Source organism: Symphodus melops (genome assembly GCF_947650265.1).
Source record: "Symphodus melops genome assembly, chromosome: 12".
Lineage (NCBI taxonomy): Eukaryota > Metazoa > Chordata > Actinopteri > Labriformes > Labridae > Symphodus > Symphodus melops.
This window is the reverse complement of record NC_136702.1, coordinates 12757268-12781101: the sequence shown is the minus strand read 5'-3', so window position 1 is coordinate 12781101 and position 23834 is coordinate 12757268. Positions and strand designations below refer to the sequence as shown.

Sequence of the window (23834 nt, the reverse complement as noted above, 5' to 3'; positions counted from 1 at the left end):
AGACTGGACGGAAAATCTATTTGCAGGTCCATGGACTGGTTGGATTGCATGATGCCAAGTGTGGTTTTCCCAAATGGAAACCTAACATTAATTTAACATTAAAATCAAGACTAAGCCTTAGATTTCCCTAATTCAGCAAGAGTATTTTCCTTACAAACTGGATAGTTGATTGAATCCAAAGTAAATCACAGGCTTATTAGACCGTAAGAAAGCAGTTAAGCCTGGCCACATTTAGAGAAGAGGTATAATTTAGTATGAAAAAGACAAAGATAAAGAATGACATGGGATATGCCTTTCAAACCCTCTTTGCATACAGTATTGAACAAGATCATAACGATGGGACCACATTCTGATAATGGTGGTCGCTTCCCCACTAAACGTGGACCCACTTTTTTTTTCCTCTCTTTTAAAGAAACCGTTGCTCTTCGTTTCTTTTACGATGACGACTTTAGTGGAAACACAGGGAGTTTAAGGGTTGACTAATTGAGCTGTTTCTGGGGCAGAAAAAACCCGAGTCTCTGTCATAATTACTGGTATTCATCAAACCTGAATGATAAAATAGTGCTTATTAGTGAGGGAAGTAATACCTCCACCGCCCTGCTGTCTGCCTGCCTGTCTGCCTGCCAGTACTATTTGGTAAAGGGGCCCCGCCCACCTTAATAAAGACTGGACCTCTCTCTTCCAATCCAGACAAAAGGAAGGGCATCGGATCCACGGCGGCGCGTACACATCTGAACACCTTGGAGACGCAACCGGGGTTTGATACGACGCAGAAGAACGCACCCGCACACCGACGCACACGCCCTCCCACATCCACCTGAAACCTCCAGGTCGCTTAATTGTCCTGTCTGAAAGCCGAGGAAAGGCACTGTGGTCCCCGGTTCAGTAGCAGCCAGAACACCGTGTTCCCATGATGTCATACCTGTGGATTCTGCTATTAGGAAGCCTGCTGGCCGCGAGCGCCAAGGCACAAGGTAATGATTTATTCTCCAATTAATTCAGCTCAGTCTGCAGTTTTTTTTTTTTTTTTACAGACGGTTTTCCTCATTGCATGAACAGACAACTTATTTATCTATCTATCTATCTATCTATCTATCTATCTATCTATCTATCTATCTATCTATCTATCTATCTATCTATCTATCTATCTAAAATTGTCTGTCTGTCTGTCTGTTTGTCTGTCTGTTTGTCTGTCTGTCTGTCTGTCTGTATCCTTTTTTTTCTTGCGCTCACCTATCTTCCTCTCCCTCTCCTCATCCTCAGTCTCCCCCACATTACTCATCCATACATGTCTGTGTCTGTGTGAGTGTAAATGCCAGTCTGTCTGCCTCCCTGTCAGCATGTTCCTCACCTTGAGCTATAGTCTGTCTTTTATCGATTATGTATCTATCTATTCTAGCTAAACAATTAAAATGACTCGTCCTTCATGCTGGCATTGTGCATGCGTCTGCAGCCTGGACATTAGGATTTCAATATGTGTGTCCTGTAATGTGGCCATACCTTTTTTGGATATGACTTTTGGACAACAAAGGGTGTGGTGAACCCTTTGTTCTCATATAAGTAAATCTCCCTCCTTTTTTCTCTCTTACTTTCTCTCTCCTTTTTATCTGTCTAGTTAACCCCTTTGCTTTCTACATCTCCTATCTAAATTTATTTTCTTCTTTATATCTTCATGCTTCATTATCTACTTTTCCTTTCCCGTCTTCTTCTACAGCTGGCCCATGGGCCCCTGCCCTTCCCTGGGGCTCATGCAATGATTTCATATTGTCAGAACGAGCAATAAAATGCAGTTATAAAGAAGGGGAGGATTGAGGAAAATGCACACACACGCGCGCGCGAGGAAAGTAGAGGAGATGTTGGACAAAGATAAGAGAGAAGTGTAGCCCAGGGAACGACAGAGAAATACAAAGATAGTCCAAGTAACAATCATGTATGCAAACAAACTTTCAGTTGAACGTTGGTGCAATGTTTAGGAGTACTCTCACTCTACCGGTTTACTTTTTATCACAAGATAAACGTACAGAGGGGAACCACCCCTTTACACACACACACACGCACACACACACACACACACACACACACGCACACACACACACACACACACAAAGGCACACATATGTCCCCTTTTTTTTTTCTTTTCGTTCCTACTCACACATTTCCTCCCTAATTGCTGAACTGCTCTGTGCTCCAAGCCCAAATGGATGCAGGAAATCTCCAAGGGCTTGTTTGCTGGCTTGCAAGTATACGCACTGGAAGTACTTCGTAAGGCTGAAAAAGATGGCGTGCTGGGTCAGCTGAGTGTATTCAGATCATCATGTATGATGTGTTTAAGTTATAGATGTGAAGGAAAGGGAGTGTCAGTAACTAGATCCAGCTCCAGCTGTAGACAACACCCGGCAACTCAACTAGTTCCAGCGCTTTACTCTCCCCCTGGGCCTTCAGCATCTGTGTCAGTGTATGTGAGTGCGGGGGTGTGGGTACTAACATTAATGTACAGGACATGTGGGAGTTCTTCATTAATGTAAAGTGTGTGTGTGTGTGTGATTCAGATGAAAGCAGAAAGAGCTGTGTGATGTGTGCCAGGTGTGTGTAAAGACTTGTCTTTGTTGACACTTTCAACTCCTATCACATAAATCACACTTGAAGTTGATAAGTGAAACTCACACACCCAAACACACACACACACACACACACACACACACACACAAACACACATTCAGTCTCTCCACTTTGCTCCCATGGGGGCAGTTTTATTTGGGTAAACACAGCACTTTCTGTCCTACAAACCAACAATAGAACCATACCTGACAGAACAATGTGTTATGGAGGTGCTATGGTATCACCTGACAAGCACACATAGACACACATACAAACAGAGTCTGGTTTAGTGTTACAGGAAAAGACTTGCTTATCAGTTACACACGCATGCATGTACACGCATTATGACTCATTCAACCAAAAAAACTGCCCATTTCTCTCACAGTTTCACGACAGGTATTGAACAGGGAAGAACATTTTCTTCTGCTTTTGACACTGATGCATTGGACTCCAACTAATGTAATGTTTTTCAACAGTGAAGTAAATTTACCGCTCTGTACTTTTGTGATTCCCTCAACCAAATGTCGATTTGACAGAAAGGGGAAAAAACCACTTCAGTTTTAAAAGAGAAGCTGTGGATGCCAAGATAAACAGATCCTTTTTAAGTCATCCTTTGGTTATGAAAACAGCAGCACCTGCATTAAATCCTGACACATCCAAGTGTGAAACATGATTTATGTAAAAGTTCTATATTTCTCTTCATGCTCTATTGACTGTTGTCACTAAAGCTTTCCAATGTGATGCAACTAGCTCAAAGTGCTTACACGTAACACAACATGCCATTTTGTTCAAAAAAGTATGCCCTATTAATTGATATATTTGCTACCAATTTCTGGTAAAAATTTATCATAAAGAACACAATCTTTACCTGCTCAGAAAAAAAGCTGATCACCTGGCTCTTTTTAAATCAATTGACATGACTGAACATTTACTTTAGCCTATGCAATTTCAAAACTAATACTTTATTCAACCTAAATAGCATAGAAATTTGCATTCATGATTATTATGATGATTGGAAAAGGGTTTTCAAAATGTATCCTGTACATTACCAGCCACTCTTAACTTTCAGTTACAAATTCACCTTAAGGTGCAGCCATGTTGCATTTAGCTTAGTCAGTAAAATTGTTGGAACATGTTCATCCATTATGCTCACAGACTTCTGCTCACACATAGAGTTGGAAGAATGATTCACTTCAGTGTAAAGCATTTAGTTAATGGAATTTTTGGGACAATGCTTATTGGCCTCGTTTAGAGAGTTTCACATGAAGATTGATATCACTAATGTCTTTACATATGAAAATACATGCAGCTGCTGGTTTGTTTATCTTAGCTCAGTACAGCACAATGACTAAAAAAACAGTGGGGAAACAATTACTGTTGTGCTGTCCAACCAATAAAATCCATCTATCAACACCTCTAAAGCTCCTTAGTTGGTTCTTATTACTTTAACTTCTATTTTGAACAAAGTGTAAAAACAAAAATTAGTGATTTATAGTGTAGTGTATTTTGGACTATAGCTTGGCCCTGATTTACTTACTGGGATGCCAAGACTTTACATAAAGTTACTATACCTGGCTAATAAATAGGTTGGCACACAATCTGTAAAGCCTTAAAGAAAACATAACATTTTAAATAGTGAGGTGCTATAACAGAGTTTACTACCTTTGGATAGAGCCCGGTCGGCTGTTAGGTTCCCTCTGTCTTCAGTTTGTATACTAAACTAAGCTAAGCTAGTAGTTTCCCCCTGTTTTCAGCCTGTTTGCTGAATGAAGTTACAAGTTTACCCGGCATGCTGAGCTAATCGATGTTTCTCTGCTTTGTAGTTTGTATGAAAAGCACTTGGTTTCTCCATATTTTAACACTGTATCTTAAGCTAAAAAAGTGGCTCACTCATCATTTTGTTTATTTGCTAAAGTAAGCTCTTGTTATATTTCTGGTTTAATCCTATATGCTAAGCGAAGCTAGCCACTTCACTCTGTTGTCAGTTTGGCTAGTGGTATGAATAATCTCATTGTACATTAATAAAAAACAAGATATACTGTATAAATGCAGCTATCAGTTAACATCAATTAAAACAAAACAAGCAAAACAAAAAAGGTCCTTTGGTCCCACACCCTTTTACATAAACGCCAAGCGAGAAGAATATTAGAAACATATTTTATTTAATTCAGTCCAGTTCCACACCAACTCTACAACAGTAACAAAAATTGCTGATTAAACACTTAAACACAGGAAATTTTGACATAAACCATCCATTTGAGGCTCTATAAAGTAAGAATATGTGGCAGAGCTGTTGTACTGTATGGCTTTAGATAGATGTAGGCCTAACTAATAAAGTGGTCAGGGAGGTTATTTATTTATTTAACGACTAAACCAATACACTTTTTTCTTAAAGAATAGAACTTAGCTCCAAGTATGAGTTTTTTTCCCCAATTTTTTCAACTGGTTTAACTTAAGAGTTTTCCTTTGGGGACCTTTTTTACAGCTTAACTGTGCACATGCGGTACAGTCCCATACAATCGCGTGCGGCCGTGTCAGAGACACACAGATGACTCATCAGCCTCCAGGGAGGGCAGTGGCAAAGAAACAAAGGGAGTAAAGAGTTTTGGGGATAGAAGGAAGGGAGAGGAAGGGGGGAGGAAATCTCAAAGACAAGAAAGAGAGAGAGAGAGAGAGAGGTTTGGATGTGCACAAACAACAAATGGTTTCTCTACTGCCCTAATACAAAACAGGACACAGCTTACTTAATATGTGAGTGCGAGTGTGCACACAAACTTTATGTGCGTGTGAACATGTGGTTGTTTCTAAGTTTGCACTGAAGAGGGGAGGAGAAGGTGCTTTTACAAGGCTGTACACACACGTATGTGTGTGTTAAGTGTGTGTGTTGGTGGGTGTGTACGTTGGGGTGTGGGGGGTTTATGGGAGTGTAGTGGAGGTAGTTAGAACAGGAAGTGGCAAACTGATAGATGGGAACAGAATGTTCTACAGAGTGGCTTGAGAATGAGAGGGTGAGTATGGTGGGCAGTGTACCTTTCTCTCACTTTGTCACACACACACACACACACACACACACACACACACACACACACACACACACACACACACAGAAGTTACATGAGAGCTACAGTACATACCTAAACATGTGTATGTAAGTACAATGCCATGTGGAAACGTGCCCCCACATATACTGGAAAGAAGAACGTACCATAAATGCATGTACATGTACACTAAAATATCAATGACAGTTCTATCTTCAATTATAAAGGTGTTTTTATTTTTTGCTTCATTTGAAAGTCATTTAGATTTTTTGCCTTAGCCCTTTCTATCAGCTATATGATTTAATGACCTCCCTAATACAGTTTGATTTGGAAAAGTGCTCTGTAAATAAAGGTTAAACAACGTTAAGATGCACCAATTGTAGTTTTTTATATTTAAGTAATTATATTCTTTGAATGTTGTCTATTTGAATGTTGGTAGACTCTGATAAAGACTGTTTTCAAGAAAGTCTGGTGAAACACAAACACCCGCTCACACACAGCACACCTGCTCATACACGCTGCTGAATAAGCCCCGAGTGCTGTTTAATACATTGACATAAACTGGAAAAACTGTAATTCTAAAACAAAGAGGGCTTGTTTTTTGTTTTTTCCATGTCATGTGAACGAGGGCATGTGGCGAGTTTAGCCATTTCCTGTGTGCATTCACTTGTGTGTGTGTGTGTTTTTAGTGTCTTTATAAATGCCATAGATGCATGTTTGTTTGTGCGTTATGAAAGCCAGGCTGTCACTGGTGCTTGCTCACCTCCAGAGAATTTACTGTGTGATGGAAATATTTCAGATGTCTTTGTGCCGCTCTCCCTCTTGGCTTCACTAACTGTGAAACCATCTCCCTTGGCAAATGCGGAGATTCTTCTTTCAACCTATGTCACAATCGAAGTATCAATCGCATTTGTACATCACCAAATCACAACAACGGTATATTCATGACACTTTTCATAGTCTTTGCTCTTTGTCATATTCATGTCATAGACCCTATTGAGAATAGGGTCTCTGTTTTTTCACTTTTGCCAGCAAGCAGCTGGCAAAAGTGACAAAAGTATTTGTAAAGGGCAGACAACTTGAGCAGAACTGGACTCATTGGTAGATAGCCTTTTGCCTCCACTGGCTATCCAAGTAAGGCAGAAGAGATTCTAGTTGTACCATGTTGTTTTATTAAGTGTTTGCTATCCAAAAAATATACTTTCTACTTTTTCACTCCATTTTAGATTTAATTTTGCTCACATGAAGTACATCAGATCTTTTACAGAGATGTCCAAGATGGTTGCTTCTGCTATTTATGAAAGGACATTCTGCCCAGATGGACCAGCATCAGGGTGCTGCTGAAATCAGCAGAGCAAAGAATGATCAAGTCAGGGCACAGTTTGCTGTTTCAGCTTCTCACATGCAAGGGGGGAATGTCACACTGCTGATTCAAACACATGCCAACATTATGCTCATCACACACACAGAAAATGACCAGGAGACACTTTGTATTTTCTCATTAGCACACAGCTGCTAGGTTGAGACTGCGTATGATGTTTGGGCAGTTCAGACTTTATCGATGTGTCTGTCATCCAGTTGTGGCTTAAGCGTTAACATCAGACATTAATCAGAGCAGGGTGGGGCTCTGTGTGTGTGTGTGTGTGTGTGTGTGTGTGTGTGTGTGTGTGTGTGTGTGTGTGTGTGTGTGTGTGTGTGTGTGTGTGTGTGTGTGTGTGTGTGTGTGCGTGTGTGTGTGTGTGTGTGTGCGTCTTTGGAAATAGTCATGTCAGATAATGTGTTGAACCCACAACATCTTAACGATCATTGTGACGGATGATTTTAATGCTTTTAAGTGATAACAGATGGATTAAGGCATGCACTATTTAACTACCAATAATTACCAATAATTACTGCCTTTCTTATATTCTGGAGGGACAAATTCATTTGTAGTTTCTTCTTATTTGGAAAGCAAAAAAACTGTTTTTTTAATTCTAAGATGTTATATGTTGTCAAGTTGCATGCCTTCAAAGTCAGAAGTTCTCCCTTTGAAACACTGACATTGATTTGGGTTGCCATGTCTCCCTCCTTTCTTCTCCTACAAAGGAAATCCAAGTTTTCGCCGACTTCTGTCAGTGGTTTGATGTTTATTGAAGCAGCACGGCACAGCCCTTTATTTTCTTCCTACTTTTTAAAATTGATACGTCACTGCAGAGTGTGCTCTTCTTTCATTATTCTCTTGCGCCCTCTCTTCACACATCTCTTTTTAGATGATGTAGCCCCAACAGAGGAAGTCCCAGCCCCTGAAGTCCCTGAGGAACCAACCCCTGAAGCAGACGCAGCACCAGAAGAAACCAATGCAGAGGAAACTGAACACACATCTGAGGTGAAAGGAAATTTGAGTATTTTCTGTCAGTTTGAATTGGCCAATGGCAAGTTGCAAGTACTTCTTTGATTCAAGCTCTATGGACAACACATATATTATTGGTGCCTAATAGCTGTAGGTTTTTCCACTCACTCTACATCGATGGGATTTTAGTGTTACCACAATTGTTTGTCAATGAAAATTGGCAGTCTATTGATAAACTGAGACATCTTAAATAGCTGAACAACGTCACATGTTCCTCATGAAACCTGCCTCTTGATTGAGTATGTGGAGTATTTTACAGAATTTTGTTGGCACATTTTATTATTTGGTGGCTTTGTATTGCTGCAGAAACCCCCCCCCCCCCAAAAAAAACGAGAACGGTCTGTACACTGTTCTGCTCCCATTGAGCAACTTTAATTTCATTCTGCAGTTAATACGATTTTTTTTTTGTCTGGCACCTGTATGCATTATGTGTGGATGAACGCACTCTCGTTTTGTTCTCATTATTTGCTCTGCATGTCTGGCCTTTTTTTTTTTTTAACTGAGTCCTTATGCTAAGCTCCAGTGTGCAAATCTTGTTTAACAATAAGAAAAGGCCAAAGCAATTTTTGTGCCAAACACCTTAGGGCTGTCCTCATGTGAACATCATTTCACAACATGTTTTTCTTCGTGCTCAATCCAGGAAGTACATCCAACCGAAACGGAGCCTGAGCCCACTGCCGAACCCGTTGATGATGCTGAGCCCACTGATGAACCTCATGCAGTGACAGAGGGAGACACTGACCCTGAAGCTGGAGATGCAGAACCAACTCCTGCAGATGAGGACACTGAAGCAGAGACTACTGCAGCAGCAGACACAGCGGAGGAAGAAGCTGTAACTACACAAGGTGGTTAATTAATTGGAAATTCCAGAAGTCATACTGTACATTTCTTAATTGTTGTGCTTATCTCACAAACTCAATTAGTGCAGCAAAGACACTTATTTTGTATTGTCAGAAAAGTATCTCATTTTTAGTTTCCCATGTCCGGTGCTTTTCTAAACTTCTAGCTACATTGTGAAAAGCAAAAGGGGATGTCTTTAAGGACAAACCCTAACAGTCAGTCCCATCTATCAATTCAGCGTGATGCCAATGTCAAAAGACATGTTATCAATAAGACCCACTAAGTTCAACATGTGCTCCTTGAATTGTCCCTGTCCTGCTTTCATTCACTTTGCCAGTGTACAAATGAGTCAACGCGGATGAAAAAAAAAAACTCAACAGTCATAATACCTGCCCCCCTTTTTATTGCTGCACTCTCCTATTCAGAGCCTACAGCTGATCCAGAGGCTGAACAAACAACAGAGAAAGATGACAATGAGCTGACTACCCCAAGTGAAGATGCCACTCCTGTTCCTGAGAAGGTCAGTGGCATGCATCCAAACCTGCTAAGGCAAACAACCCCTGCCGTTCCAAGGAAATATGATTGCAAACATTTGTTTTTAATGCAGACTGAAACAGACTCAAGAACTGCTCAGCTAATGAGAGCTTTATTTCCTGTTTACAAAAAGGTTGGACCCACAGCAGATGCAGATGCAGATAGTAAGGAAGAACCAACTGCAGCAGCTGACAAAGAAGACCAAACAGAGCCGGCCGTCGTCATCCCTTCAAGTGAGCATATCAAACTTCTCACACAATTGTACTTGTATACACGGGGGAAAAAAAAGGTGCAAATAATGGGCAAGAATTCATAACATAAGTACTTGCTGAAGCATTTCTGAAAGACCTTCAGTCAGTGTGTGTGTGTGTGTTGTTATAGTGCTTGAACATACAGCTGAGTTGGAGAGAAAGTGAAACACATGTTCTCTGTACTGTAGGTGAGCTCACCACTTTGACATGCGTGTTCTTTACATGTGGAAACTGCACAAACTTGTTTGTGAAAAGTCACGCTCTGCTGCTTCGTTCTGGCACATTCCGTCCGATTGTCGTGTCATGGTGGGTTTTTGGTAGCAAAAGACCCACACCGATATCTCAACATACATCAAATATACAGAGTAGTGGAGAAAGATAAACATATTCCTGCTTTGGGAATACTTTCTTAATAGCTGGGGGAAACTAAAAACGGAGATTTACTTTTGACACAGCTGAACTTTGATTTATTTTATTGCTGAATCCTTCTGATTGGTTGTTTGATCTTGTTTGTTCTCTGTCTGATACGTGCATGCCGCTGTCTCGGCCATCTCAGCAGGAGTATTTTCCTGGAAGAAAACAGGTTAGATAGCTGAAGAGAGAGACAGATGAGTGCAGCGCTGCTGTTAATAAACGTTTCTCTGTATTGTCCATTCTTAGTGTTTGGATATTTTTCATTCATCCATGACCTTGCTCTTTCTGTTTTAACAGTTAAACCTGATGACGCTGCACCTAAACTGAATGCAGGTAAAATGCCCAAGTTTTCCTCCTTTCAAATCATCTGCTTCCTCTCGTAATTTGAGCAAAAGACTCAGCCACATGACTTAAACCTCGACCTTCACCACAACCACGAGGTTTTTTTCTCTCCAGCAAACAAATTGCTGAGGGGGCTCCACAAATCGTAGCTTCTAACTATGACTCAGAAGTTATTTTCCTTTATACTGAAGCTCCTCAGGACTCCAAGGTTTAAAACCATTATTTTGTTCAGTTACTATAGTAACTCTGAACCAACAAAAAAGCTATCTTGTTTAAGTGATGCTAATCAAGAGGTTGGTAATGTTGAATCCGACAAAGAAACACAATAAAACAAAAACAACTCTTGAGTGCTCCTGAAGATAACTGAACTGCCTCAGTTGTTTAAAGAACATTTCTAAGACCTTGCTCTGAATGCAGCTGCGGGGTGTTTCGCTTCAACTCTGAACCTTTTGTAATATTTCAAAATATATTAGAACTCCATTGTGATGTTCTCTTGACCCCAGGAGTGCCCATGAAATAAATGATGCGTTGTCGGCCTTTTTTTTTTTAAAGATAATGCTCATGTCCTGCTTTTAAAGAAACGATCCATCCTTTTCTGCAACTCCCTAATTTCGGAACAAATAATGGAAAGCAGATGTGCTTCTCTTGTCCCCCAGGACCATTCGAAGGTGGGATCCTGGCGCTCGTAGTATTACCTCAAAAGTTAGGACCCACATATGTTAAATATCAATGGATAAGAATTATAAGCACATTTTCTCAAACCTACCTTTATTTTTTAATCTCGTCCTTGATGCTGATTTATTGATGTTGCTTGAATGTTATTAGGGGTGTTGCAAGACATCTTCTTTACTGCTAATCAGAGTTGTCATTGAGTGTTAAGGAATAGGAGGACATGAAAGCGTAATCTTATGTGTAAATTAACGGGGGCCGTTCTTTAACGCTGCTAACAAGTGCAAGAGAGGTAAGAAATGGAAAGGGAGGAATATGGGGACAAAGTGGAGAAAAGGCGAGGTTGCAGGATCAAATGATAGCGATAAAGGGAGAAGAAATTGAAAAAAAAAATGGAACGGAGAAGGGGTTAACGGAAGAACGAAAAACGCAAAAAAAAAAGCTGAGAGAGGCTAGTGGAAAAAAATGGCACAGAGGAATGAGAGTATCTGGAGTGAATTTTGTCTTAGAATTTAGTTTCATGACTTAACACTCATCGATAATCTTTTGTCTAATGATGCCTTGCAGTGTGAACAAAGCACTAACTCATTATGATTTAGTGTCAGGGCTTTGTATGTAAAAGGTCCCTGGGAAATTGCACCTCCGAGGTTCAATCAGATGTAAAATAATTCAGCGATGCTACCTCGCCCTGCCCAGCCTCGAGCTGTTGTGGACTCTGACTCACATATGTTGTATAATGTCACTTGGGTTTTCCCCTCATGAATGTAGATTCGGGGTAAGGTATTGTTAAGGAAACAGAGGATATCCTTTAATCTGAGTCCGCACTGGTTCTCAGGATCACTGTCACTCCCTCAGAGCAGCTAGTGTTGAAGGGTCCTTATCAGAGACGCCTCTGCAGGGCTTTCACTCAGGGACATGAGGGACTGAAGTGGGCAGTGCTTCCACCATGGCTGAGATTATCATCATATTAAAAAGTTTGGGACGGTGTAGTGTAATGTGTTTAATGTGTTTGACATGTTTGAGCTGAACATCTGGAAGAGATCCCTCTTGGGTGGGGCTGTGAAAAGTACGTTTTCCTACAGGGATGGATATCGTATTTCTGTCACCAATGATATCTTGTTATTTTCTCAAAATGTAGGATTCAACTTGGAAGATGCTCTGGTAGAGGGTCCTGCAGTGGAAAACCCAGCTAATCCAGGAAAGAGCCGCAGTTTGGACCCTGGACGTAAGTATTTCACTTTTACAGTCCTTACTTAAACCAGTTACCTTCAATTTCTCAGATATAATGTGAGACTAAGACTTACAATAAGACGTCCCTAACATAGGTTGAATATATGGTGTTGTTTATCCAAGCCACAACTGTACATATAAACAGGAAGTGGGTACAACGCATTTTATAATGTGCCCTTCAAATAGTAAGCATGCATAGCAGTTTCTACTAAGGGACGCAAAAGTGCTACGAGACTGACATCTCTTCTATCCTAGCAGCAGTACGCTGGGTAAAAGTGCTGTCAGTGCTGCCAGTCCAAAAAATGTTGGTTGTGGACACAGTCCCTTATTTGTACATGTTCGACTTTCATCATTGTCCTCACCGGGACATTTCACTTATACCAAACGGTTTGTTGCACAAGACCCCTTTGCTACTGCAAGAATGCCCGTCAGCTCTGAGTTAGCTGTCATCCCATGACAAGGCAGAAAATTCAACGATCATTTTTGAGAGAGTGTATTCAGCAGCCACAAAACAGTTTGAGAGCGATGCTGAACTGCTGATTTTCCTGGAGCAGCTTTTATTCCCTGCGCGATTCATGAAGGTCGCTATAATCATTATAATCTGGTGAAAGCCGCTCCTCTTTAGTGCTTTGTGATTAACGCCTTTGTCAAGTTGAAGCAGGTAGAAATGATGTCACAGGCGTATACAGGCAAGCAGAATTAGATAACAGGGTCTTGTTTGCGCATCGATCAAGAGACGTAGAGGATAAGTGCCTCCATCCTTAATTTAGTAAAAACATTGAGTAAAAAGTGTAAAAGCGGGGACAATTCATTCACTGTTATGTGTGTGAATGCAGAGACTGGTTCCAGAAACTCTAAACCTGTAAAGCCCCAGAGGTATAAAGTAGGACAAAGAAAGACATGTTCTTCTTCTCTGTCCTTTTTGTCAAAGTGTTTGCCATGCATCATTAACTCATTAAAACTTGAACCAGTAACTCCTTTAATCACGTCTCTCTGTCTTTCTCTCTTTAGCACAAGCTGCTGGCGCCACAGGAGATGGTAAGGCCTTTCTGTGTGTGTTTGTGCTCACTAAGAGTATAATAATAAGAAACATATTGTCCGCTGTTGAGATCTAGTTTTTACCAGCTCAGACTTATAGCCAAAATAAAATCAGACCTCCCTGCCAAAGATCTAGAAACAGTAATACCTGCATTCATAACATCTCGCCTCGACTACTCTAACTCACTATATGTGGACTTGGACCTGTCATCCATCCAACGCCTGCAGCTAGCCTGCTAAAAGGGACAAAAAAGAGGGAACCTCCGTTCTCTCCACTTGCTTCCTGTTCGCTAAAGGATTGATTTTAAAATGTCACTTTTGCCTTTTAAATCTCTAAATGGCTCAGCACCTCTTCATGTTCGTGCTCCATCCAGAGCACTAAGGTCCTCCAACCAGCTGCTCCTGGTTGGACCAAAACTAGGCCCTAAAACTCAGGGCGATTGAGCCTTTTCTGTGGCAGCTCCAAGACTTTGGAATAAACTACCTTTTAATATAAGATCTGATGCCACAACTGAAAAGTCATTCTTAAAAACTCGATTATTTTACTTAGCTTTTACCTCTAGTTGAGTTCTTTTTTGTTTTTATCCCAACAGCAGTGTCCACGAGAACTTTTACTAATGTTTAGCGTTTTAGCTTATTTTTAAATTTACTTTTACCTTCTTTATGATGTTTGGATGAAATGTATTTTGCTAAACTTAATGTTCTTCCGCCTTGGCTGTAATAAATGTGCTAGATAGATACTTTATTGATCCCAAGAGAAATTCAAGATAAATATATAATATATAAATAGAGTTGTCTTTGCTTGATATTCACATGACACCATCTGTAGTCCAAATCACACAAATCCCAGTCAGAGGCAGTTGTAGCTTTGCTGATATATCAGCAGTTGTAAGTTTCATAAAACTCTGAAACACACCGGATATTACTGGCATGCCCTGACAATAAAAACAGGATACATTAGTAAGCAGGAAATGCTCTTCCTGTGTTTATGTTGAAATGATGTTTGAAAATAACCTCTTTAGGAGTATTTTAGGATGATTCTCATGCACATGTAGTCACGCTGCATCTGTTGGAAGCTCTTAAAGCTTCTCCACAGAATCTAACTTTCCAGCTCCTGGTTCTTTGCTGGAAATCAGATACAGCAGAGAGACAGGTGCATGTCCTTGCCTGTTTAGATAAACGTTTGCATGTGTCCCATTATGTATTTAGCTCCCATAGATTCAATAGTCAAATCAGTCAGTCCCACAGCCATTCCACAGATGTTTCCTCTTTAACATCAAGGCACGACTGTTGAACCAGTTTGTGTGTCGTCCAGTTTCATGTTACTAACTGTATTTGTCTCTCCTGTGTTTTTTTTTTTTTTTTTACAACAGACGCACCTGAAGCTCAAGGTGAGTTCCCCTTTCCTTTTATTTTGGTCTGTTTTGGACACACAAAGCCTGCACTGCTCCCGGCTCACTCCCCTATTTTGTTGTTTCATGCAAAGTGACAGGTGTGTTGTTGCTGCGGCTGCTGCTGCATACATTTTGCTTATTCTTTTTCTTTTCACGCTTTGAGATTCTATAAGTATCCTTGTATAGTTTTTGGAAAGTGAAAAATTCAAAAGAAGAAAAAGGCACTTTATTTCAACTAATGGTAAATTTACAACTCATATTTAACACTTTGGAGGATAAGATAAGATAATCCTTTATTTATCTCACAAATGGAGAAATTTACAGTGTTGCAGCAGCAAAGCAGGATAAGAGAAGAAAATCACACAGTGCAAAATTAAATTCGAAAATATTAAAATGTAAAAAAAAAATGATTAAAAAGTGCCAGTGACTTCCAGATGTAAGTCTGTATAACATATGAACAGTATCATGGACACAGTGGATATAATGGTTCACATGTTATTGCACATGGCTAGTTTAAAAACCAGCTTTGACATATTCCTCACATTGAAGACTCTATAAGGAGAACAGGAAGTCCCCTGCAAAGCTTGATATTTTGACAGACTGTTGTTGCAGATTTCCCCCCTGATCTCTAACCTTAGCCGTGTAGCCAACAGCCAGGTGATAGGGGTTGAGGCTGCTGACCACAAACGGCTCCCATGGTTTTTTTTTCCATACTTCCACCGTGATACTTTTCCGTCAGTTTAACTGAGACCAGACAAACTGGTGTGTCTGCGTTAGCTGCTTTGCATTTGTGTAAGTTGCATGTTCATACCTGTCTGCACCTACCTTCACTTCCTTTAACTGACTCACGACATACTCTATAGTTTGATTCCAATTAATTGCAATGACTCACAGCACGACAGGTCATTTATCCTGAATCACGCGAGTACTCTGACTCACGCCGCTCCCTTGTTTTGAACCGTTTCATCTTTGTTTTTCCCTGGATTAATTGTACTCTGTCGATTTCTCTTATGTAGTTTCATGCTGACTCATCCAGTCAACTTGCCCTCTCCGTGTTGTCTCCCTCTCTTTCTCTATAATCACTTCAGCATTTCCTGCCTTTATTACTCTGTGATGACTGATGCCTGTGACGAGACCATAAAGGGTTTTTGTTTGATGTGTAGCTAAGAACAAAGAGTGTAAACAAAACTTCACAACAGTCTTGCATTTAAAAGTCATTTTTTGACTTGAATTTGACATAGTTAGAGTTTACATTTTGGTAGCAACATTTGCTTTATGACCTGCTTATAAAGAGTAAATTCAGAGGGCTTTGATTGCAGAATATAGCCAAAAAACAATTCCATCATTGTGGCCACAATTACCTCATGATGCACCCTCCTCATTATTGAATGCTGCGGAAGTATTATGTCAGGGTTACGTATTGTTGATGTCTCACATGCACGTGTGATTTGGTGTGTAAACTCTTTCTCTGATAATACTCTAGCCCTTAAACTGTGAATATGGTCAACTTTAAACTGGCACACAAACCCTACGTTACTAACAAAGTAATTCACGCACAAGTCATGTCATTTAAGATAAGATGAGATAATCCTCTGTTCATCTCGCAAACGGAGAAATTTACAGCAGCAAAGCAGGATAGCAGAAGAAAATCAGACGGTGAAAAATTAAATTACATAAAACATTTTAAAATGAAAAGAAACATTTTGTATAGCATGTGCTAATATCCTTTATTCACTGGCAAAGACCACGCCACAACCATTGACATTATAGACACAGTATTTGATGATAGATCATATGAAATGAGGAGACAGATAAATATGCTCAGGTAATGATTTCGATGGAGGTGGATGTTGTCTGTCGGCTGGTCTGGAAGGATAATGGGAGACCCTTAGTGGGTGAACTGTCTTGAGCATAGTTCTGCCGAGCTGAACACAGCTCAGTCTGTACCAAGAATGTAGACAAACGAGATGGAGGGATGAGGAAGGAGGTTGAGTGGATAAGAAGAAGGGAAGGGGGGGGGGGGAGGGGGGATGGGATGGCTCAGTATAAGGAGGCTTATGAGGTGATTGGATGTGTAGTTTGGGCGTGGTGCTGCTCCTGAACCCAAGTTAATATACATAAACTCCCTTTACTTCATCTGTGTTCATCACTGTAATCCTGACACCGTGTGTGTGTGCTTCTGTTTTCTTTACCTTTAGCAGTCTACGAGAGGTATTTGGTGGTATTTGGTATTGGAGGTATTTGGTATTTGGTGTCTGATATGACACTGCATGAAGACTGTTCAGAAGCATGTTGTCATGGTAACAGGCTTACAGGTGCAGATGGAGAATTGACAGCAAGAAGGCAGAGAATGCCTTAACAAGATGATGCATATCTGGATCTCCCCCCCCCCCCCCACACACACACACACACACACACACACAAACACACTTATTATGTCTTGTCATTGAGCTTTGCTGCTGAGCTGCCATTCATTAGTTCAACTGCAAAATGGCACCCAGTGGTGTTACTGAACATTACCGTCTCATTAAGTAGGTGTAACACCGACAAATATCCCACACTGCAAAGTCCCATTTTTATGATAAATCAATAATATGTCCAAATGACAAATGCTAATTGAAATTATACTGACAGAATGAAACAGGGTTTAGCTTGGATGCACAGGTGCTCATGATTCCTTTTGTGTGTTTGTTCTCCACAGAGGGCAGCTCCAGCTCTTTAGCAGGCATCCTGTGTGCTGTCGTAGTCGCTGTAGTGGGAGCAGCTGCTGGTTACATCACCTATCAGAAGAAGAAACTGTGCTTCAGCAACAGACAGGGTAATTATCCTGCTGACTTGAACTCATCATAGTATCTCATTTGCAAAAACTAATCTACACAAGGCTCTATATTTTTTTATCGTTATTATGATAAATATAGACCCTCAAAGTTGCCATCCCATAAGATACTGTCTGCCCAGACGTGGCCTTGATGTTCAAAGCACATTTTCCTTAATAACTCTTAGAGATACTTAATACACCTTCTTGATTTCTTCAAGAAATAATCATGGGAGGTCTGCATTTTGTCCCTCTTTATTGGTATTTTTTAGATCATTCACAAGAATATAACATCCGTAAAAAAAACCTTGATAATGTATGTATTTGAAGTGAGGAACTGTAATAAATGTAGATTATTACTGACCCCTGTAGACAAAGTGCTACCTTATATTTCTTTGCTGCTCTTGTCCTGTACACAGTAGTAGTAAGTATGCCACACGTACTGTCTTTCAGCAGTTTTTTCCTCTGTTGCCATGGTTGTCCACGTTTATTACAACATCAAGCCTGTAAAGTTGTTTGGTTCCAAGTCACAGTTCAGATCCTTTAATAGTCAATGCCATAATGCAGTAGAGCATAATGACAGTGCATAATGTTGATTTGGATTGTGTAGAGTCTAAAACAGCAAGCAAAACTGACTTTAGCTCTAGTTATTTATTTGTTGTATTGTCGGTCAGCAGTCTTTCTTAGAGACTTAAACTCAACATTATCCTTTAGTACATGTGGCCAGTTACACTCATCTCAGACACACACCCTGCATACCAATACTACCGATTCAGCACATTTCAAATTGACAGTCAACATCAACTAAAGGCCACTCAGCTTAAGCAGTGTGGGGTAAACTTTAGATTCACCTCACAGTTTATACTATGAATATCAATAGTAATGTCTAGGATTTATTAATGATAAATGATTCAGTTTTACTCTTAGAAATGGATTTATCTTTTTCCCCTGCAAAATTCCAAACACAGCCTTGTCAGGGTTCATGAATATGAATGAGTTAAAAGCAATTAAAATAGGCTTGACAGCCTCACACTGCTCCATTGAAAAATAAATGGGAGGGCTTTGCCTGCTTTGAAACAAGTCCTTTTAAAAGGTTAAGCACCACATTTTCATGGTGGTGGTGATAATGAGCAATCAGAGTTGAAAAGTATTCGCTTCATCAGAAAATACCCCAGGGTGCTATCACTGTTGAATGTAATGATGTCACACTTTTAATTTATGCTCAGCTAATTTAATGCGTGTGTAATCCAAACTGACATGTCTTCCCGTTTTTCTCTTCTTTGCTTTGCATCTGTGTAACATTGTCGGTCTCCGTGGTCAGAAGCAGACCCAGAAGCTGCACGTAAAGCTGATGCAGCAGATAAGGAGTCCGATCCCCAGGGTAGGACACATTAACACACATAAACACACTAAATGCATTTTTTTTTCTAACAGTCAAACACATTCAGTCCTTTGCAATGACTTTTGCATTGTATTCATTCTCCCTCCTGCAGTCCTTAGCAACCTGCTGAACTCCTCCTAGAGCAGCGCAATCACAAAACCGCCTGGAACAACTACCGGCAAGGAGAGTGGCAACTCACTGTTCAGCTCTATTATGTGTGGAGCTAAATTACTGTGAGGCCCCACAGTAGGGCAGTGTGTGTGTGTGTGTGTGTGTGTGTGTGTGTGTGTGTGTGTGTGTCTGTGTGCCTGTGTGTTGGAACGTGTGTGTGCATGTATGTGTGTGTGAACGAGCATATGTGTGTTCTTTCTTGTGTGTTTGGGTATATGGTGGTGGGGGGTAGGGGGTGGGGGTGGGGGGGTAGTAAGAGAGGATGGGGGAAGTAAGTGGAAATATGTGAACATTAGGGATGTTCTGATTGTTAAAACCTGGGAATTTATGAAAATAATTGGTCAACTCTCTACTTTAAACCAAATCCATTATTTTTTCAAAGAGAGGACACTATAAGAATCAATTTCAAAGGTGGTATGACCATAAAATGGCTAAATTACAGAAATACTTTTTTCATAAGGCTACTACAGAGCACGAGTAATTAAGTGTGAATAGAAACCAGTGACCTAAACTTCATACTACATAATGAGTGATTTTTTTTTCTGCTTATACTGTCATCATTTGAGCCCCCCATATGATCAAAGAAAAAAGAAATCCTGGCAACGAGTCACTTAAATGAAACATATGTCAAACATATTGTCTGACTCTTTGTGAAAGCACATGTGCTGGGTAAATGGAGAACAGGGATCTTAAATAACTACCACTGGATCTCCTGGATCCTTGAAAAAAAAAAATAGATTAGAAAATGAGGATTACGACGATGCAGTTACATGATCCAATGTGTTTTTTGTGGGCCACAGATGTCACTGTATGTGTGTTTGTTGTATGTCTGTGTCTTTTTTTTAATCGGTGAAGGGGCTAAGTTTTTTATCCTGTTCGACGATCAACACTTCTCAGTCAGTTCAGTTGAGACGGGTGGGGGGGAACATTTGCAATAATTTACAACAACAAAAAAACAATAAGGAAAAATCAGATATGTCATTGAAAATGTATAAAAATATTCAGAAATATGCATTTATTTAATGTATACTCTCCCTGTAATGAAATAAGGAGATAGAAAGACAACTTAAAAATTCACTGAGTTGAAATGAAGTCCAGCCTTTGTTAAGAGTCTACTTCATGTTGACGAGCTCAAAAGAAACCATGTAATAATGTATAAGACAATGTTCTGATGTAGTCTGTGTCAGTCTAGTTGTGATGCAGTCATTTCTCCTCTCTAGTGCCTTTCACTGACACAGCCTGGCTTGAACAATCTGTAGACACAAAGAGAGCTGGAAGTGAAAAGAGGCAACATGGGAGATGAATGTAATTTAAATATATTAGTAAGAAAAACGGAGGAATGTATGATCGAAATTCATAAATTCATGATAAGTGATCATGTTGGTAGTGAGAAGCCTCAACCATGACTTGCTCATGTATGTGAAACTGTTGCATTCATGTGACAGCTGCTGTATATGTGTTCACAGTGAGCCAGTTTTATTTTTAGTACTTTTATATTAACCAATTACACATTCCAAACTCCATTTATATCAGCGCTAAAAAAAACTCCTCGATATGTGTCTCTTTCTTTGAGCAAGCCAGTTGCTGTCAAAGTGGTTTTGTATCATTCATATTTCCAGTCTCCTGTGATTTTTTTATAGGAATTTTACATTTAGCAGTGGTGCCTCAGAGCTGACACAGATAGTCTTGAGTCAACTTGTTTTCTGTGGTATTTTGTGGATATTATTGTGAAATGCCTCAGAACAGCGCTACTGCATTTAGAAAAAGAAAAAAAAAAAAGCCAGAGACATTTTCCTTTTTTTTTCTGCAGCTGTAGCACAAAAATATAAACTTCTGAATGTCTTTCTGTTGCCTTGCAGTTTTGTACTTGCTCTGCTCCCTTTAAACTTTCAAATAGGGTCCTAGAGTTCTGCTTATAGTGCTGCAGTTCATGTAGTGTTACTTTGTAAAGCACCATATAGCTGCAATACAGGACAGAGACTGTTGCAAACGGCCTTGCCTCAAGCTGAGAAATATTAATTGTCTGTGATGTCACATCAACTAAACCTACTGTATCAACTGTGGGCTGGTCACATGATCAAAGCTCCAACTTCTTACCCTGTACTCTTTGATAGACTGAGTTTCTCTCAACACATTGGGACCAAGTGGAAAGTGTGCCAGATAACACCACTACACCTGCAACAATAGCATGGAGTTATAATGCACAAGATACCTGTTAAATGATAGTACAAGCTTTCAGATAAAGCCATTGATGCCTTCGAAACCCACAATCCTTTAGAACAGAAGCACTCTGCTGTCCTGCAGTGCACATTCAGAGACCTTTCTGGGACTGAGACTAAAACAACCATACATTTAAAAGAAAGCATAATTAGGAAAACTTTTGTTTTGTACATTGTGGTCGCAAACAGTCGGATTCCTTGTGAACACAAATGATTGGAGCATAGCATCCAAACAAGAATGTAAACCGAGGAAATTGAAGACTTGTTGGGCTCTGAAGTGTACTTTCCATTCATTCTAAGCCAGGCATCAGTAAAAGCCCTGACCGGTCCTGCCTTATACTGCTTCTTAAACATATAAAAGAGGTAACAAAGAACAGCGTCATTATCAGAAACAAGCATTGAAACAAGCAGGTGATAACACAATCTCTACGGGAGAAGCACTTTCCTATCCTGTATACATCTTGATTCATTAAACATATTTAGATAAGTGATTCTTCATTTTTATTTAAATGTTCAGTGTTTTTGTGTCTTCTCCTTTTTTTGTCATCTGGCACTTATGTTGTTCTTCTGGAATTGTGTAAATAATGTTTGAGGAGTCAATTAAACAGTTTTCGTGGGAGTTGGTGTTTTTGCGTCTTGGTGCCATATATCTTCGTCTGGTGTGTGTGTGTGATAAAATTCTATTAAATAAGCTCATGTAACTCTGACTTTAGAAATGTTTTTATAAGATAAAAACACATCCACAGTATCATTTGTCTTTTCTTTTTTTTTCCTTTGACAGAAAAACACCTGCATGCGAAGTCTATGCAGCTGTCTGCCTCTCTAATAAAAAACACAGAAAGGCTCTTTCAGACATGACCTGAAATGTCTGATATGTCAGGTATTCATAGAAGAGAACACACACACACACGCACACAGTCTCAGCGTGGTCAATGATTTATGATGACAAGATTCATGAAGCTGCACCTGAGGCTTCAGAATGTGAGAACCTGTGCACACGTTTTATTTGTGTTCACAGCCACAAGTCATCACACCCACACTACAAACAACTTAATTAAACCACATCTCAGAGATAGTCTTTCATGACTATGGAGTTCCAATTATAATACACTCATTTTTTTTTCAATAGTTCAAACAAGCTGTCTAAGAGATACATGCAACGAATAACGCAGTGATGAAAGATTGCTATCAGATCACAAAGATATGGGTGATTTTGTTCCAAGTAAGAGGTAAAGTAATAAAGGATGGTGTCATAAGGCCCTAGTTATTGATTAGCTGAAATATTGCAGCATGTCGAATGGTGCAACAGTTCTAAGGGTCATACGTGTCAAACTTCTATACTGTGATGTTGAATCATCCCAAACCTGGGGATCAGGGACCTGAACAGGGTCACATCATAGCTGACGAGACATGAAATAAGAATACAAAATATTGATGTAATACAAAATGAGGTGTCATTTTTCAAGTTATTTGCTTTAGTATTTTGTGATTTACACGTACACTAGAACACTGAAGTGACTGTGCATGAGAAGGAAACATTAACTCTTTAGTTAAACTGCTCCCACACATACCCATCCAAACTGTGGATTCACTTTGCTTTAAAATGTGCTGGAGATGAAGGGTGTCTGTAAAAAACAATAACAAAACGACTTGACCAAAGTACTCTAAAACTCTCTTTCTTAGTTTTAACTTTTGGGAAGTACAATTTTACCTAACAAAACACCTTTCAGCCTGTATTATGGCTGGTTACTCGACGGCAATAAGTTTAGAATACATGTTTCAGTTATTCAGTTTCATCGTAAGCGAATGAAGACAGAGGTTGTCCATAATGAAAAAAGAGAGTGTTTTAAAGGGCCCTTGAAAGTCTCTTTAACACATTCAGTCCTCATACACGCAAAGGTCTTCTTTTGTCCTGTTGGGTTTCCTTATATCGCTGATGAAAAAGATAAGTATCTTATCAGAACAATCTAAAAGATACTTATCTTGTGCACAAGATAACAGGTTTTGTCATTTGAAACTTTTCCGGGTCTCCTGAGCAATGCATAAAAACTTGTGAACACATCTTTGTTATTTGACTGATTGCCTTCACATCTTTATCCATGCTACAATAATTAAAAGGGACGCATTTCTTTTTTAATATCTTCTATTTATGAATACGGATATCCATATCGGTATAGGGGAGATTTTGTTCAACATTTTTCTGTCCTACACAACGCTCATATATATATATATATATATATATATATATATATATATCTTGGGTGAACTCAATCTCAGAGATATCCTCTTTAACATTGATCGTGATAAAATGTTAACTTTTAAATGTAGATATATATATATATATATATATACAAACAAAATGTGAAATGAAAAAAAAAAAAAAAAACATTTAGGCCTTTTAACACTTAATGATTTCGGGGCTCCATATACCAATACCACAGTACCATCTATCCGAAATACAGTAATGACCTTTTCTTTGTGTGCGCCCTTGCTACAAACATTAAGGTAAAT

General features: G+C 39.6%; 1 protein-coding gene across 1 annotated transcript; it reads left to right on the top strand.

Moving 5' to 3' along the window:
- The first annotated feature begins 585 nt into the window (after nucleotides 1-585).
- Nucleotides 586-22024, top strand: LOC306832641 (uncharacterized protein). Its single transcript, XM_079357481.1, has 12 exons — nucleotides 586-974; nucleotides 7886-8001; nucleotides 8666-8870; nucleotides 9291-9385; nucleotides 9533-9632; nucleotides 10362-10397; nucleotides 12214-12300; nucleotides 13317-13343; nucleotides 14717-14734; nucleotides 17439-17555; nucleotides 18874-18933; nucleotides 19046-22024. The coding sequence occupies exons 1-12, from the start codon at nucleotides 911-913 to the stop codon at nucleotides 19072-19074; spliced, it is 954 nt and encodes a 317-aa protein (XP_079213607.1). The 5' UTR covers nucleotides 586-910; the 3' UTR covers nucleotides 19075-22024.
- The last annotated feature ends 1810 nt before the right edge of the window (nucleotides 22025-23834 follow it).

Excerpts from the sequence above, each read along its gene's own strand:
- LOC306832641 (XM_079357481.1), top strand. The coding sequence starts at position 911 with ATGATGTCATACCTGTGGATTCTGCTATTAGGAAGCCTGCTGGCCGCG. Across the intron at positions 8,002-8,665 it reads AAACTGAACACACATCTGAG|GAAGTACATCCAACCGAAAC; the intron begins GTGAAAGGAAAT and ends TGCTCAATCCAG. Across the intron at positions 10,398-12,213 it reads TGCACCTAAACTGAATGCAG|GATTCAACTTGGAAGATGCT; the intron begins GTAAAATGCCCA and ends CTCAAAATGTAG.